Source organism: Hydra vulgaris, chromosome 05 (assembly GCF_038396675.1).
Source record: "Hydra vulgaris chromosome 05, alternate assembly HydraT2T_AEP".
Classification (NCBI taxonomy): Eukaryota; Metazoa; Cnidaria; class Hydrozoa; order Anthoathecata; family Hydridae; genus Hydra; species Hydra vulgaris.
The window spans coordinates 573,379-593,295 of record NC_088924.1 but is presented as its reverse complement, the minus strand read 5'-3'; the positions used below and the strand labels follow the sequence as shown (position 1 = coordinate 593,295).

General features: G+C 26.9%; 1 protein-coding gene across 2 annotated transcripts in view; it reads left to right on the top strand.

The window, feature by feature from the left end:
• Positions 1 to 19,917, top strand: part of LOC124807432 (6-phosphofructo-2-kinase/fructose-2,6-bisphosphatase 1-like) — a 96,584-nt gene that overhangs the window by 73,589 nt on the left and 3,078 nt on the right. For both annotated transcript variants that reach the window (XM_065797057.1, XM_065797056.1), the window contains 2 exons: positions 2,078 to 2,123; positions 2,510 to 2,572. In XM_065797057.1, coding sequence (XP_065653129.1) covers positions 2,078 to 2,123; positions 2,510 to 2,572 — 109 coding nt within the window. The remainder of the gene's footprint in view (positions 1 to 2,077; positions 2,124 to 2,509; positions 2,573 to 19,917) is intronic.

The following is a 19,917-nucleotide window of genomic DNA, read 5'->3' as shown; positions in this document are numbered from 1 at the left end:
TTTAATAATATTGTGTTTGTTATTGTGATTTTCACATCAATGTTTTGTGGAAAGAAAAAAAGGTAAAAAATTTGATAAACAAGATTTTTTCGAACAATTTCACTTACAATAAGACTAGTTAGAATTTTTTTTTTAAATTGTCTGTATATTTCAGAACTAGCCTGGTATGATCAAAGTTAAGAAATAAGTTAACGTAATCCTGTAAGCAACTCTGACCCTAACCCTGCAAGCAACTTTTTCTGAACTAACTTCTTGTTTCTTTATTTAATTATTGACCACCAATCACTTCACAATGTTATTGATATAGTTTGATTTCTAACATGGTTGCTGAAAATCCATCACAATCCTTTAGTTTAAACAAAATAAACGTAGGTACAAGGTATGTACAAATTCAGGATAAAGACTTTAATGATTGGCCTGACCAAAAACTTTGTTTAGCTCTATTTTATATATTAAATGATAATAGTTTCTTTTGTTTACATGGTTACAAAGTGGCGTTTGCAATATGAATGAAGATTCAAGATATTGTCCATTTAGTTGTCTGTTAAGTTTTTGCTGTTGCACTATGCACAATGTAAAGTATGGTTTGACTGAACACTTTTGTAAGCATTTGATTTAAAATTATTTTGGGCACCAATAATTATTTGGAGCTTTAACCAAATCAGATTAAAAAATAAATTTGGTTACAGATTTTTTTTAAATTTTAAAAAATTTTTAAAAAATTTGTAACCAAAGTTATTTTTTAAATAACTTTGGTTACAGATTTTTTCCTGTAACTAGAAATGTAATTAGCTACACAGTATAAGTATTAGTGTTGAACCATGCTTTGAAAAAAAAATTAAACTGATAATTTTAACTACTATAAAATATTTTCAGATTTGTTGAAAGTTCAATACTTTTAGGTTTGTTCAAAGTTCAATATTTTTAGATTTGTTGGAAGTTCAATATTTTTAGATTTGTTGAAGGTTTAATATTTTTCTATTCAAATTTAGTTTCTATATAGATTTATTTATTTTTTATTTATATATTATCAATTTTGGATTATTTAGACAGATTTATTTAACATTTTATCTAATTTTTTTTTTTAAACATTGTAAAGTAGGAGAGAAACATACTGTAAAGTATGAAAGAAACCTATTGTAAAGTATAAGAGAAACATATTGTAAAGTATGGAAAAGTTAATAATATGCCAATTAAATATATTATATATGTATATTTAGATATGTGACTATGAAAATAGTTATTTTAATAAGTACAATTAAACAATTAATGCCAGCGATTAATTTTTATTGTTCTTGTTTCCAAGTTGTGGGATTTTATTTTGCTTCTATTCCAAATGCATTTAATTTTATTTGACAAATTTTTGATGATGCATTTAATTTTAGTTAACTAATTTCAATTGATAGAATAGGATGGTTTTATAGATTTCTACAGAAATAAAATGGTATTAAGCAATAGTAAAAGTACAAATAACCACTTTGTAACCACTTTATAACCGCTTAACTATTTTCTATTAAACACTCTTATCATACAAATCAACATGTTTATACTATGTTAAAGAAATTGTTTCTCTAGTATCTCTTTATCAGAGTATGTATGACTTCCTCTATCTAAGTGGTTTTCACATTTTTAAATTCAGATCTTATTATTGCAGGGGAGCATTTTTCTTTAGCTATGCTATGAACAAAATAGTTTTAAAATCAATAAAGATTTTTTATAAAATTATCTTGTGATATACATCATTTCTTACAAAACATACTTTAAAGCAAGAAAAAAAGACATTTTATTTTAATTTTAGTTACAAATAATTCAAACAGCTAAATCAACAGTTAAACTAAAATTAACATTTGTTTCAACAAATTTTCCACAGTAGCAGTTAAAACTGCATTGACTTCATCACAATCATCAAAATCTGTGCCAGAAAATTTCAGTCGAAAATATTTGATGTGCTCTCAGTTTTGTCACCCTAAAAGGTTTTTAACACATTTATAGATATCGGTTTCATTTCCAGAATAGTTATATAATTTGTGACAATTTTTTTGTTTCTTTTAATTAAAAAAAAATGCTTGTTTTTTAGACGACTATTCGATGTCTTATGGCTTACTTCTTGGAACACAATCCAGGTTAAAAATTTACTTTTATTCTCAATAAAATTTATGAATTACAAAGTGTAGTATGTCCCCAGTTTGAAAAACAAACTTATTTATAAAAAAGAGGGTTAAATGAATTCAAGTAAAAGGGATTATCTTGATACCTATGATTATGAGTTTTAAAAAACAAATTAAATTAACTTATGACTATTATAAATAAATTAATAATTGTTAAATACAAAAGTTAAAAGTTACTGCTTCATTATTTTATAAGTTATAACAAATTGACTTGACAAGTAAAATAACGTATATAAGTGAAATCAATTGTTAAAATATGGTAAATTTTTGTTAAACGAAATTATGATAACAATTATTATACATTCATTTGTTAGTTGATATTTTTAGTTAAAAATATTTAGATGAAGTTGGTCGAATCAAAGTTCCTCTTCATACATTGTTTAAGGTTACACCAATTGCTTATGGTAAGTAATGACTCGAACTGCTTATTATTATTGATTTTTATTATTAATGATCCCAACCATAAGATTAATGATCCCAACCATAAGATTAATTCCTATTCTTAAACTTATTTTCAAGCAATTGTTTATGATAAGTATTTTACAAATTTTCTTATTGCAAAATATTTTAAAGACGTGATTTAAACAAAGTATTTTACATTCCAAGTAACTATATTATAAAGGACTAAAATTATATTTGACACCAAAACTTCTCAAAGTGTTTTACATGCTACCTAAACCAGATTGCTTCTTTTTTTTTCTAAATTTAAATTATTTTATATTCATACTAATTCTATGATTAAACTTTGAATCCTTTTTACTTTGGAAATTTTTATGAAGTTTGAGCTATAAAAACTGGTAAGATTTATTTTTATTGCTTAAAATATAAAGTTTCTATTGTAGTATTTTTTTTTTTTATTATTATTTTTTTGAATATTATTTTTATATGCTTCCAATTTTATATATCACAACTTTGTTAAATTTGTAAACTTTCCTAGTCAAAATGTTTTATAGGATCATATTGGTTTTTATTAGTCAGGTAAATGCAGCAAGATCATAGGATTGTTATCGGAATAATATTAGACTCCTGTTAGATTTTCAACAAGCCTAAAGTTTTTTTATATGATCAAAAGCTACTAGACATTGTATACAGGGCATTCTATAGAGCATTAGTGTTTTTTATACTTATCACTGACAAAAGTCAGTGATATGTATAAACAACTCTACAACATCCTATAGAATGTCCTGTATACAATGTCTTGGAGCTCTTGATCACATAAAAATTCATTGTCTGCTTTCTTAAGTCTGATCTATATATATATATATATATATGTGTGTGTGTGTGTGTGTGTGTGTGTGTGTGTGTGTATATATATATATATATATATATATATATATATATATATGTATATATATATATATATATATATATATATATATATATATATATATATATGTATATATATATATATATATATATATATATATATATATATTTTTATATATTTTTATATATTTTTATATATTTATATATATTTATATATATATATATATATATATATATATATATATATATATATATATATATATATATATATATATATATATATATATATATATATATATATATATATATATATATATTAACGAAGAAAAAACAACTTTTTCTATGGTACTTTAAGTTTCTACGGTACTTTAAGTGTTTGAAAAATAAATAGTGATCTTAGAAAAAAAGTTTGCATCAATCAATGGCTAAACTCACAGAACGTTATAGATTGGTTTCAAAGTATTAAAGAAAAACATTTATACAAATTCTTAATTTTCGATATAACTGATTTTTATCCTTCAATTAATGAAAATTTATTGAACAACGCTATAATCTTTGCTGAAAAATACTTTATTATAAAACAAGATGAAAAAAAGTTATTATACCATGCCAGGAAATCATTATTATTTAACAGCGGTGAAGCCTGGATTAAAAAAAGTGGAGGCTTATTGGATGTCACCATAGGAGCCTTTGATGGCGCAGAAGTTTGTGAGTTAGTTGGATTATTGATCTTGATTCAATTATCTCAATCTTACAATAAAGATGAATTCGGATTGTGTAGAGATGATGGTCTAGCAGTGTTTAAGAACCAGAGTGGCCAACAGATGGAAAAAATTAAAAAGCACTGTGAAAATTTTTAATAATAATGATCTTCTTATATCCATCAGCTGTAATTTTAAAATTGTTAATTATCTGGACTTAACGTTAAATCTTAATGACAGTTCTTTCCAACCTTATTGCAAGTCTGGTAATTCCATCAGTTATATAAATGCTGCCTCTAACCACCCTCCTAGTATACTAAAAAGCCTTCCTCAAACTATCCAACTAAGATTGTCAACCAATTCTTCTAACGAAAATAATTTTAAACAATCCATTCCTCCTTATCAAGATGCATTGTTTATATCAGGTTTTATCTGCAAATTCGCCTACCATTCAAATAAAAAACCAATCCCATTCAAAAATCACAAGCGAAACATAATCTGGTACAACCCACCTTTCAGTACCAATGTTGCAACAAAAATAGGAAGTCATTTTTTGAACATGGTAGACCTGCACTTTCCGGTTGGTCACAAACTTCGTAAGATATTTAACCAAAATACCATTAAAATAAGCTACTCATGTATGCCAAACATCAAGTCCATCATTAATTCGCACAATCACAGGATATTATATAGCCAAGGTAAAGATGAGAGAAAAACATGCAACTGTGTCAATAAATCCATCTGTCCCATGAACAATCAATGCTTGTCGAAGAACATCGTTTATCAAGCGACCGTGTCGTCAAATAAACCTGAACAAAGAAAAAGTATATTTTGGCTTATGCGAAACTTCATTTAAATTTTGGTATGCTAACCATCTAAAATCTTTAATAAATATAAAAATGATACCGAATTGTCTAAAGAAATTTGGGACATAAAAGACAAAATGTTTACACCCTTAATTAAGTGGAAAATTGTAAAACATTGCAATCCCTTATATCGTCAAAAATTTGCAATCTTTGTTTATACAAAAAATTCCTTATTTTAACATAAAAAGGTGATAACTTGTTAAATAAAAAAATGAGTTGATTTCAAAATGCAGACACAAGAATAAATTCATCTTATCTTTTTTTGACACCGGTGATTAGCTAGTATTTTGTTTTTTCGTTGTCATCAAGTATGTCTTAGCGATGATCCCACTTTCCCAGTTCCGACGATCCCAGTTAAGATCATACTACACAGTATTTTGTAATTTTTAGCGGTTTTTTGTTTGTTTTTGAATTTGTATTCAATGGCTGATGATTGCCGTATAGGCATGAAACTTAAAGTACCATAGAAAAAGTTGTTTTTTCTTCGTTAATATATGTATATCGCTCTATTTGAAATATCTTTTTAATATTGAGCACTTTTTTACGACTATGATTTTTGTTTTATTATTATAATACAAAACAGCCTTAAATATCAATATATATACATATATATATATATATATGTATATATATTGAACTCTTCCTGATGATCCAGCAATGGTGAAACTTCAAGTCGAAGATAAAAGTTAGATTAGTGTTTTTTACTAATTAATTATTGCTCTGTTCTTTAAGAACATTGAGCACTCTATTTGTAAAATACACTAACGTCATTTACATATATATATATATATATATATATATATATATATATATATATATATATATATATATATATATATATATATTTATATATATATATATATATATATATATATATATATATATATATATATATATATATATATATATATATATATATATATATATATATATATATATATATATATATATATATATATATATATATATATATATACTTGTCCCTTTTTTTTCTAGTTTTGCTAGTCAGCTATTCCTGTCCAAAAGATTTACCCAGTTCCTTTCTAATGCCTTGCTGTCTTTTTAACTCCAAAGGTGACATCCTGTTCATGTTTTTTAAATATTTCTTGTTCAACTCATTAAGCTTTTGTATCAAGGTTTAAGCTGCTTTAAGCCAGAAACTTTTCATTTTGCCCAGTATATACTTACAATGCTGTTCAATACACTTCGTGTATTTCCTCTTATTTTTAACAAACATGCAAATATTAATTGCTTTTTTGACGTTTTAGGAAGCATAGACTGTTGTAACATAACCAATCCAGTTGACAGTTGATCAACCAAAAATAATAATACAAAAACTCACGTTAATTTCCTTTACCTTTCTACCAAAATTTTTCTATTTTGCTTTTCTTTAGTAATTTTCTCTTTTATTTGCCATTGCATTTATCTTTTTATGTGAATCTTTATTATCTTCTCCATTATAATTAGAAAGGTAGCCAAAAATGTATTCCAAAGAATGAAAAGAAAATGTGAGCTCTTACTAACGTACCTAAATTAAACAAATACTTTTGAAGCATCTAAATTAAACAAATACTTTTTAAGCATTTAAGCATCAACTTTAGATCGTGATACTTGATACCTGTATTGGTAAAGAGGGTCAAGAGAGCCAACCAATGGTTTTGGTCCCAATCTCTTTAGGTACGTGTGTAAAAATCTCAAACCATTTATTTATTCAAGTTTTATATATGGTTCGAAAGAGCTTTGAATTTGTAATAAAATGGTGAAAACTTTATGAAAATAGAATCATTACAAAAAAAGTTATGCTCTTTTAAGTAAAATTATTTTTTATGAAGACATTGATTAAGAAAAATGCAACTTACGTATAAAACTTGCGTTCGGCTAACGGCAGCTTTGTAATAGAATGGTAATTTGCGCTTAATTTTGCCTAGTGAAATGTGCAAAACGACTAAAAAATGTAATTAAAAAAGTTTCGAATTAAAGTAACAAAATATCTTTAATGATTAAAACGTAATAGTAAAATTTATAACAAATTTTTATAAAACATGCATAAAAAAATATTGCGTTTTTTTGCAATATTTACAATATTTATATATATATATATATATTTATATATATTTACAATAAATATATATATATACATATTTAAAATGAATATATATATATATATTTACAATAAATATGTATATATATATTTACAATAAATATATATATATATATATATATATATATATTTACAATAAATATATATATATATATATGTATACATATATATATATATATATATATATATATATATATATATATATATATATATATATATACACATATATATTTTAATGGTTAAGGGTATATATATTTATTTTGTTAAATATGCACCAAGGCTAGGATTTCTATAGCGTATCTTTAAATGCATATAGGTGATCTTTAAATACATTAAAAGCCTTAGCGTTTTCGCCTTATTTTTATCGTTACTAATGAATTTCAATGAAAGATATATATACAAAAAAGATATATATATATATATATACATATATAACATCGGAAAAGGTGTGATATTTCTGTGGGGGCCGTTGTACAAAAAAATAATCATAAAACACCATATAGTTCAACTAAAAACCTACAAAAAAATATCCATCTAAACAATAGGAGGGAGGGGGCATGCCACCACGGCTCTCCTTCATTTTCCCTTCTGTAATCCTTATATCTATCTGACTATATATAAATTCCAACAAACCGCAAAAAATAATTTTTTTAAAAACATACTTCTTTAACAAAAAATTCAGAATATAATATTTATTTTCTTTTTTGCTTTGTAATGTTTTTAATAGAATTGTGGCTTTGAAGAAAGCCTAGTTTTTGAAGCAAACAAAACTGTAACATCCATAGCTAGAAAAAGTCGATTCTTTAGTATGCAAAGGAAACCACGTCCAATGATATCTAGATAAAGTAAACCCCTAAATTAATATTGCCATACCTATTTATGATGCCTTATGTAGCGGATAATAAATAAGGATGCCTTATATTGCGGATAATAAATAAATATATAACTGTTATTATTGCATTAATAAACATAATCAATCTCTAAAAAAATATGAACCAGTTTAATCTTGATATGAAAAAGATCAACATCCATCGAAGCAATCATGTGGTTTTCATCATGTTGTGTAACCTTGCAATGATAGATAAGATAAAATATATCAGATATATAAAATTTAAAAAAAAATTAAGGCTAACAATTAACTAATGTATAATAAATTAACATGTAACTGTTATTACTGAATTAATAAATATAATCTTGAGGTCTTTAAGATAAACATCTACAGTAGCAAGCTGCCATCATAGTAAAAACCTTACAATAAAAGATAAATGAAATTATATTAGACATTTAGCACAATAACTGAAAAACCCATTACAAATTAGAGAAGGTGAGAATGATTTTCTAACTTAAAAAAAAATTCAAAATCACTTAACTCCTGATACATAACACATTTCCCATTACCAAATAGAAAAATCGATAGAAGTAGACCCTTCAATACTTTTTAACCTGAAATATAATAGATTTGATTATAAGTTGTAATGAAAAGAAAGTTATATTGTGTTAGTGTAACTATCTGGTAATGACATATGCCATTTGCCTAGAGTGTACTGATTTATTGTAACTAAACACTAACATCTCTCAATCCATACAAGCCAAAGTCTGTCTTTTTGGATAGAAACAATGTATAGCCATCATTATGATAAACATTAATTGTCATGAGCCAGGCAATTTGCTTATGTCAAATAGTAAATGAGCTTTGGTTTCCCATAGCTCGTTGGTTGTTGGATATCGTTAACTTACCGACTACCTAAAATTACATTTCTATATACATATATGTATATAGATATATGTATACATAAAGACAAATTAAATAGTTATAAATCTTCTTAAAAAAAGGGGAGGGTAGAGAATATGATATACATTAGGCACTGTAAAATTTATTATAGAAAATAAAGATTAACCCACTATCTGAAAGAATATCTGTTAATGCAAGTTTATAAGACATACTATTATTTAAAATAACATATACCTTATTACCCATTTCTGTTATGTCATCACCATATCACCACTTATTATGTATGCAGAAAGTTGATATTTGCTCACTGCTATCTCAGCAGCTTGTAAGTCTGAAAGCACACCAAGCTCACGCATCATTTGTTATACAGTTCTATGATGTGGAATTTGACTAAATCGATAGCCAGTATGTTCCCCAATTTTACAGAGCAGAGATGGCACACTTTGTGTAGGAACTTGGCACACAAGCATGTCATATATTAGTCTCCTAATATCTGCTGAGTAGCATTTTTCATTTTTGGTGTTTTGTGTTACTTGCTAAATTTCCTCCAATTCTTCCTGTAAATTAAATAATGCTAATAAAACAAAATTTTTATTGTAACTAAACACTAACATCTCTCAATCCATACAAGCCAAAGTCTGTCTTTTTGGATAGAAACAATGTATAGCCATCATTATGATAAACATTAATTGTCATGAGCCAGGCAATTTGCTTATGTCAAATAGTAAATGAGCTTTGGTTTCCCATAGCTCGTTGGTTGTTGGATATCGTTAACTTACCGACTACCTAAAATTACATTTCTATATACATATATGTATATAGATATATGTATACATAAAGACAAATTAAATAGTTATAAATCTTCTTAAAAAAAGGGGAGGGTAGAGAATATGATATACATTAGGCACTGTAAAATTTATTATAGAAAATAAAGATTAACCCACTATCTGAAAGACAGTTGATCAACCAAAAATAATAATACAAAAACTCACGTTAATTTCCTTTACCTTTCTACCAAAATTTTTCTATTTTGCTTTTCTTTAGTAATTTTCTCTTTTATTTGCCATTGCATTTATCTTTTTATGTGAATCTTTATTATCTTCTCCATTATAATTAGAAAGGTAGCCAAAAATGTATTCCAAAGAATGAAAAGAAAATGTGAGCTCTTACTAACGTACCTAAATTAAACAAATACTTTTGAAGCATCTAAATTAAACAAATACTTTTTAAGCATTTAAGCATCAACTTTAGATCGTGATACTTGATACCTGTATTGGTAAAGAGGGTCAAGAGAGCCAACCAATGGTTTTGGTCCCAATCTCTTTAGGTACGTGTGTAAAAATCTCAAACCATTTATTTATTCAAGTTTTATATATGGTTCGAAAGAGCTTTGAATTTGTAATAAAATGGTGAAAACTTTATGAAAATAGAATCATTACAAAAAAAGTTATGCTCTTTTAAGTAAAATTATTTTTTATGAAGACATTGATTAAGAAAAATGCAACTTACGTATAAAACTTGCGTTCGGCTAACGGCAGCTTTGTAATAGAATGGTAATTTGCGCTTAATTTTGCCTAGTGAAATGTGCAAAACGACTAAAAAATGTAATTAAAAAAGTTTCGAATTAAAGTAACAAAATATCTTTAATGATTAAAACGTAATAGTAAAATTTATAACAAATTTTTATAAAACATGCATAAAAAAATATTGCGTTTTTTTGCAATATTTACAATATTTATATATATATATATATATTTATATATATTTACAATAAATATATATATATACATATTTAAAATGAATATATATATATATATTTACAATAAATATGTATATATATATTTACAATAAATATATATATATATATATATATATATATATTTACAATAAATATATATATATATATATGTATACATATATATATATATATATATATATATATATATATATATATATATATATATATACACATATATATTTTAATGGTTAAGGGTATATATATTTATTTTGTTAAATATGCACCAAGGCTAGGATTTCTATAGCGTATCTTTAAATGCATATAGGTGATCTTTAAATACATTAAAAGCCTTAGCGTTTTCGCCTTATTTTTATCGTTACTAATGAATTTCAATGAAAGATATATATACAAAAAAGATATATATATATATATATACATATATAACATCGGAAAAGGTGTGATATTTCTGTGGGGGCCGTTGTACAAAAAAATAATCATAAAACACCATATAGTTCAACTAAAAACCTACAAAAAAATATCCATCTAAACAATAGGAGGGAGGGGGCATGCCACCACGGCTCTCCTTCATTTTCCCTTCTGTAATCCTTATATCTATCTGACTATATATAAATTCCAACAAACCGCAAAAAATAATTTTTTTAAAAACATACTTCTTTAACAAAAAATTCAGAATATAATATTTATTTTCTTTTTTGCTTTGTAATGTTTTTAATAGAATTGTGGCTTTGAAGAAAGCCTAGTTTTTGAAGCAAACAAAACTGTAACATCCATAGCTAGAAAAAGTCGATTCTTTAGTATGCAAAGGAAACCACGTCCAATGATATCTAGATAAAGTAAACCCCTAAATTAATATTGCCATACCTATTTATGATGCCTTATGTAGCGGATAATAAATAAGGATGCCTTATATTGCGGATAATAAATAAATATATAACTGTTATTATTGCATTAATAAACATAATCAATCTCTAAAAAAATATGAACCAGTTTAATCTTGATATGAAAAAGATCAACATCCATCGAAGCAATCATGTGGTTTTCATCATGTTGTGTAACCTTGCAATGATAGATAAGATAAAATATATCAGATATATAAAATTTAAAAAAAAATTAAGGCTAACAATTAACTAATGTATAATAAATTAACATGTAACTGTTATTACTGAATTAATAAATATAATCTTGAGGTCTTTAAGATAAACATCTACAGTAGCAAGCTGCCATCATAGTAAAAACCTTACAATAAAAGATAAATGAAATTATATTAGACATTTAGCACAATAACTGAAAAACCCATTACAAATTAGAGAAGGTGAGAATGATTTTCTAACTTAAAAAAAAATTCAAAATCACTTAACTCCTGATACATAACACATTTCCCATTACCAAATAGAAAAATCGATAGAAGTAGACCCTTCAATACTTTTTAACCTGAAATATAATAGATTTGATTATAAGTTGTAATGAAAAGAAAGTTATATTGTGTTAGTGTAACTATCTGGTAATGACATATGCCATTTGCCTAGAGTGTACTGATTTATTGTAACTAAACACTAACATCTCTCAATCCATACAAGCCAAAGTCTGTCTTTTTGGATAGAAACAATGTATAGCCATCATTATGATAAACATTAATTGTCATGAGCCAGGCAATTTGCTTATGTCAAATAGTAAATGAGCTTTGGTTTCCCATAGCTCGTTGGTTGTTGGATATCGTTAACTTACCGACTACCTAAAATTACATTTCTATATACATATATGTATATAGATATATGTATACATAAAGACAAATTAAATAGTTATAAATCTTCTTAAAAAAAGGGGAGGGTAGAGAATATGATATACATTAGGCACTGTAAAATTTATTATAGAAAATAAAGATTAACCCACTATCTGAAAGAATATCTGTTAATGCAAGTTTATAAGACATACTATTATTTAAAATAACATATACCTTATTACCCATTTCTGTTATGTTATCACCATATCACCACTTATTATGTATGCAGAAAGTTGATATTTGCTCACTGCTATCTCAGCAGCTTGTAAGTCTGAAAGCACACCAAGCTCACGCATCATTTGTTATACAGTTCTATGATGTGGAATTTGACTAAATCGATAGCCAGTATGTTCCCCAATTTTACAGAGCAGAGATGGCACACTTTGTGTAGGAACTTGGCACACAAGCATGTCATATATTAGTCTCCTAATATCTGCTGAGTAGCATTTTTCATTTTTGGTGTTTTGTGTTACTTGCTAAATTTCCTCCAATTCTTCCTGTAAATTCAGAATGTCATTTTGCAGTACAAGAATTGCAAAATTTTTTTCACCAAGTTGTTGGCTAAACATTGCCTTTTGATAAGGAAACTTTCTTTGCGTGGATGTCAACTGTTGTTTCAAACAAAAAATTTGATTTTGAAGTTTTTTCAACTGTAAATATAAAAACTTTTTTTTTAATTTTTTTCTAAGTTGAGAAATTATTTTTTTCTTACGAGTAATAACTTGATTTAGATATTTAAATCTGTATGCTCAAGCCTTTGCCTTATCTCTTAAACCTTTAATATCCTCTTTATGCTTTCTCCTCTTAATTGGCTTTTCGTTTGCCAAAATGGTTAATCTCTTTCTCATAACCTTTTTTCTGGGACTCAACTGGTCAGCTTTCAAACTGGATAGTGGTTCATAAGAAGAGGTTTTTAAAGTAGGACAAGATAAAGGAGATAAGTGATCACTATTTGATACAGATGAAATACTGATTTGTTGAGAAGAAAATGAAAAATGTAAATGTAGCAAAACGTGAATGTAGCAAAGTCAATTGAGGTTGCAATTGATTGCGATGTTTGTGCCACAGCAGATGTTGTTATTTGGTATGCAAAGAGCAGGTGGCAGATGTCAACAAATGGTTTCGAATTTCGTGAAAAATGGTTTGCAATACTTACCAATTAGTTCTACAGTTACTTTATATGAATCGTTATTATTTGCAAATATATGCAGTACATTTCTACAGCCAATATTTAAATGAGCTGGTATTGGAAAAATACAAGCTAAATGAGTTTTAGCTTTACCATAAAATAGATTTGTTTTCTTGTGAGGTCCCGTGATGCACTAAATTAAATTCAACAATCACAATACTACTATTTAATTGGGTTGGCTATTAATCATTATTAAATTGTTTAAAAAATCACCATTAATCTATAAAAAAAATTTTAAATATATGTATAATTTTTATATATCATATATAGCTTAAGGTGGCTATATGGTAAATTATGGGTATGGAAAAAGCTGAGAAAATGCTGTTTTTGTTTTTAATGTTTTTTATGCAGAATCATCATAAAATAGTGTTATATAATTTTAATTTTAGCATTTTAAATTTTATTTTGCAGAACTTTACCTTTAAACTAATTTTGGTGTGTGAAAAGAGTTAGCCATCAAAAAAAATAAAATTAATATATATTCACCTTAATTATACTTGTTAGTTTTTGTGTAAATCATTTAACAATTATAAAAAAAGAAAACCCAAATATTGTTAGTAGTAAAAGGCTATTAAAAAAAAGTTTGTATAACATTTCTAATAAAATATATCATTATAATAAATAAAAAATCAAAAATACTGAGTTCTCCACTGTCAAAAACCGCCCCTCCCCCTAACACTATGTAACGGAAGTGGAAATACATACCACCACTACATGGAGGTATGAATTTCCACTTTCTTATGTACCAACATGCCTTCAATATTAATGCACCTCCGGAACAGAAACAAAATTTTAAAACCGAATGAAAATCACTGGTAACTGTAAAAAAAAAAACAGAATTTATTACAAAAAGTAACAGTAACAATAACAGAAACAGTTTTATAAAGTGTAACAGTAACAGTAACACAAAAAGAGGTGAAAATAGTACCTCCACTGGGTCAAAAAATACGGTTGGTCATGAATATTTTTTAATGAAATTTGACAGGTACATAGAAAATAGATCTATACAGTTGACTGGAAAATTTCAAATATGTACCAACATGCCTTCAATATCAATGCAGTGCCAGAACAGGAACGAAATTTTAAATAGCAATAAAAAAACTGAAAAATTTATTACACGTAAAAAAATACATAATTTATTCAAGATAAAACATTCTACTTTTTAATAAAGTCTAAGCTGATATAAAATTTAAAAAAAAGACAAATAAATACATCTTTACCACAACGACTTCAAGCACACTGTGAAAAAAAAGGTCATAGTTTTTGTCTTTGAAATCGGTGTTGTAAAAAGCCAGATATGCACGTACCTAATCTCTAGATACAAACTTTGAATCCAATCAAAAAATATCTAAAACTTTATCTGTTTCTATTATTAGCACTACTAGATTTCATATTAATAATTCATACTTGTCAAGCAGAGGTCTCTTGCATTTGCAGATGACTGTTTGAGTCATGTCAAAAGGTCTTTTTTCTACAAAATCAGGCGTAGTGTTCTTCAGTGACTCGTTAATATTAAATTTACTATAGTCTAGTGTAACCTTGCTTTTTGAGTCCATCAGGAAAAAGAAAATTTTCTGGAATCTGGAAATTTCCTTTTATTTAGTTCAATTTTTTTATCAATTTGACCCTGATTTAAAGAAGTGCACCGCGTTGGGCCCTTTTAAGATTCTTTAAATAAGACCAGGAAAAGCAAAATTTGTTAAAAAGCTTATGCACAACAAGGCCATCTGTTACTGCATCTGTAAATAGATATCCTGATTTGATTAGGACACTCGTGCATCTAAAGATAAACTAGCAATGCGTAATAAGGTTGTGCACATTCTAATAAAAATGATCAAAATGAATTTCATGCTATTTATCCTTTGGGAGAAAGTTATTAAAATGCTGCAAAGGTAATATGCTGATCTTTCTATAGCACTTGAGCTTCTGGATGAGGAATTTCAAAATATACCAATAATGTGTGTGTGTGTATATATATATATATATATATATATATATATATATATATATATATATATATATATATATATATATATATATATATATATATATATATATATATATATATATATATAATTAATTAGTAAAAAACACTTATCTAACTTTTATCTTTGACTCGGAGTTTCACCATCGCTGGATCATCAGGAAGAGTTACTAAATGATGATCCAGCGATGGTGAAACTCCGAGTCGAAGATAAAAGTTAGATAAGTGTTTTTTACTAATTAATTATTGCTCTGTTCTTTAAGAACATTGAGCACTCTATTTGTAAAATACACTAACATAATTTACATATATATATATATATATATATATATATATATATATATATATATATATATATATATATATATATATATATATATATATATATATATATATATATATATATATATATATATATATATATATATATATATTCCCTTCTTCCTTCCCTTGCTTATTTCCACCTGCCTTATATTAAACACCTGAAAGTAGCTTATAAACACAATAAGAAAAAAAAAATTATGATTTTTATGATTTCTATATGTAGATTTTTGATTGTAGATGTAGTTTTTTTTTGTATAATCAATAGGAATATCTTATACAAAGTTCTGTTCAATGTATTAAAGGGTCCTAAATAAATTTAAAAAGATATTCTAAGGAACTAAAAAAAAAGATATTCTAAGGAGCATTGCGACTATAGTTATTTTTTAATTTTATTTGTTAATTTTAATCATAGGTAATTCCACAACAAACTACCCAAACTTTATGAAGCTTTAAATCATTACTCCTTATATTCTCTTCAAACTTCTTTAAATGGCAACAGTGCTCCATACAAGGACGGGTTTGAGATAAATAGAGATAAAGAATAGAATCTGGATAAAGAAAGTGGCTAGCACGATAAAGAGATGCAACCTTTGCAGATGCTAATTTTGCTATGAATTTGATCTATTTTTTGCAAGAAAGATCGGAAGTAAGAATTAATAAAAATTTAGTTATATCTGAGTTAAAGTTCACAACCCACTGAGAGCCCTATGCTGTATCAATAGTGAGATCATTTTTAAGCTTAAATGCCCCCTCTGAGCAATCAGAGAGTGTAGGCTTCTTATCAAGGCAAGAATGAAAGGTAATATCATCAGAGAAAAATGCCACTTTGGATTTGAGAATTTCTGAGAGATGGTTAATGTAAATTAAAAAAAGTATAGGGCCAAGGATACAATCTTGAAAAACCCCTGAAGTTACAGGAAAGGAAGAAAGGTGCTGCTCATCAAGGACAACTTTTATACTACAATTGATATGGAAGGATTCAATAGTGTTTAAGATTTTGTTTAGATACACTATAAGTAGAGAGTTTATATAGAATAACAGTATGCCAAACTTTATCAAAGGTTATAGAAATGTTGAGAGCAATAGCCTTAACCTCTCCACATCTATCTAATGCAAAATAAAACCTATTGGTTATTACCATTAACAAATCAGCAGTATAACAAGAAAATCGAAATCCATAATGTTGATAAGAAATTAAGTTATTAAATTTAAGATAAGAGATTAAATATTTGTTAATTGAAGACTCAAATATGATAGATATAGAAGACTAATGGATAGAAGACTAATGGGATGGTAGTTAGACATAGATATAATAGACAGGGCAGTTAGACATAGACATAATTAGATGGTATATAGACATAGACATAATTAGACATATTAGAAGACTAATGGGATGGTAGTTAGACAAGTCAAATCGCTCCCCAGAATTTTTGAAAATGGGGATAACAGATGCTGCTTTCAAGCAGGCTGGAAAACAAAACTTTCATAAGCACTTGTTAAACAGTTTTGATAGCTCTAGAAAACTCTTCTGCAAGACTATAACAGGTATGTTATCCAGACCACAAGCTGTAGAAGAGTCTAAGCACGAAATCACTTTAGATACAGAAGCTGGAGTGATACAAATGTCAAACAATGGATCAGCCTGTTTTTTAGATTCAGCTGTGAGCATGAAAATAGCAGTGCGTGGAATTTTTTTAATATTATTGAGCAAATTGTTTTCACTTATTACTAAAAAAGTTTTATTTTATTGTTTTGATACTTAAATCTAACTAATAGAATTAAAACTAATAGAATTAAAACTGATAGAATTAAAAACTAATAGAATTAAAAAAATCACATCAATAGTAGTTTTACATTTTATTTCAGAAACAAAACAATAATATAAGGTTGCAGTCATTGAAATAGAAGTGGTATCTGAAAATAGAGTAAAATAATAATTTTTCTATAGTTAAACATTAAAAAAAACATTTTTTAACGTTACAAATTCAAAAAAAGTATAATATAATAATATTTACCCTTTGTATTTTGTTGCAAAACCTATGTTTTGGATAGCTGTTTTGCAATGTTGATGCATTGAGTCAACAAGGCGTTGACATTTTTTTTCAGGTATTGCTTACCATGCTTGTTAAGTAGCTATCCATAACTACAGAAAAAACTGTTTTTGTAGCGTCTCTTCATAACCCATTTTAGCATATCCTTAACAGCATAGGGCAGCATGCCATTATTGAGGTTGTTTTCATATATATGTTGGTCCATGATACCATTATTCTTACAAATAGGGCCAACACCATTATAGAGAAGCAGTCCCATAACATAACTTTTGCTCCACCATGTTTCACAAACTTAATGCTATTTTTTTTCTGGAATTCTGTATTAACTGGATGTCTTACATACTGTCTTAAATCTGTACCTCCATAAAGAACGATTTTCGATTTATTGGTCCAAATATGTTGCACCACTTTTAGATGGGCCAATTAAAATATTGGTTTGCAAACTGAAAACGTTTAGTGGTACTTTTTTTTATCGACAAAGGAACCTTTTGTGAACTGTATACATATAAACTGTTCTCTCTTAAGCGCCTATGAACAGTTGTGTCACTCACTTGTAATTCAAAATCATCATTGACTTGCTTGGCTGATAAAAATGGTTTGCTTTTTACATTTTCTTACATTTCTTCGGTCTTCTTATGGGGTAGTCTTTCAAAAAATACAAAAAAGAGGTTTTTCAACTTTTGTATTATGATTTATGGCATTTGAAATCATCTTTGCTGAACATCCAAGAATATTTTGTATACATGAGTAAGATTTACCCTCTAAAATAATGTTGTGTTATGTTGGTGTAAATTTTGAAAGGTTAAGAAAAACTTTTCTTAACCTTTCAAAGTGGCGTCCTTGGCCCACTTTGAAAGGTTAAGAAAAGACTTGAGCATACACAAATAAATAAAAAATACTTTATAATCGAAGTAATACTTACTTTCCCTGTAAAAATTAAGGAAATCTCTTACATTTTACAAACTAACTTTATAATCAATAGAACCACTGCTATTTTAATGTATTCCCTCAATTACAATTTAACCAAAAATAAGAGTGTTCTTGGATGTATTGAGTTCTCATATTCCTAATTTATCTCATTCTTGTTTATACACATATAAAAAATTCGTTTTTCCAAATTATATAGAAGGAGAGTAATAATGAAAATACAAATAATTTTTAGTATTGCTATTTCCATGCTCACAGCTGTATATCAGGTAGGATGTGATTAGTAAAATCAAGAGCTGTGATTAATAAAAGAGCTCTTAGCGAACAATTCAGCTTTGTCTTTAGGTAAAGTAACAAAATCTGAACCATGCAAAAGAGGAAGAATAATAGGTTTGCCTTTATTATAGACACTGTTAAAGATTCTCCAAATGTCTCTGGAGCCTATTTTTTTGATGAAATTTAAGGTTTCGTGACCTGTGAATAGCAGGCTTTGACGTTAGACAAGACCTTTTTACAATGGTTTCTAGCAATAGTAAACAGGCGTCTGTTTTCTGGAGAATTGTTTTGCAGATAGATATGGAAGTAATGGTTTTGATTGAAAATTGCAGCAGCACAATGTGAGGAAAACCATGGAGAAGAGTGAGGTTTGACTTGAGAGGGAATAAAAAATTCCATGCCAGCCTGAATCCAAGAAGATACATAAGAAGCACATTTGTCCGAAGGAAGACGCAAGATTTCTACCCAAGAGCCGTTACGAAGAAAAATCCGAAAAGAGTCTCTTTCAGCTTTATGGTAGTTGTAAATGGTACTATGATAGGGAGATTCTAATGATAAAGAAGAATGAGATTATAGTTTTAGGGATCAAAATGTGATCAAAAGTACCTAAAGGTGAATGTGGGGAAATTGAACACTGACTAGGATCAGTAACAAAACAAAGTTAAGTAGAAAAGGTAAATGAATGAGATTGTCTGGAAGAAGACTCAATTAAATGGACTCAACTCAAAGATTGTCTCGAATAAGACTCAATGGAAGAAAAGTTACTTCAAAGACCACGAATATTAGTGAATAA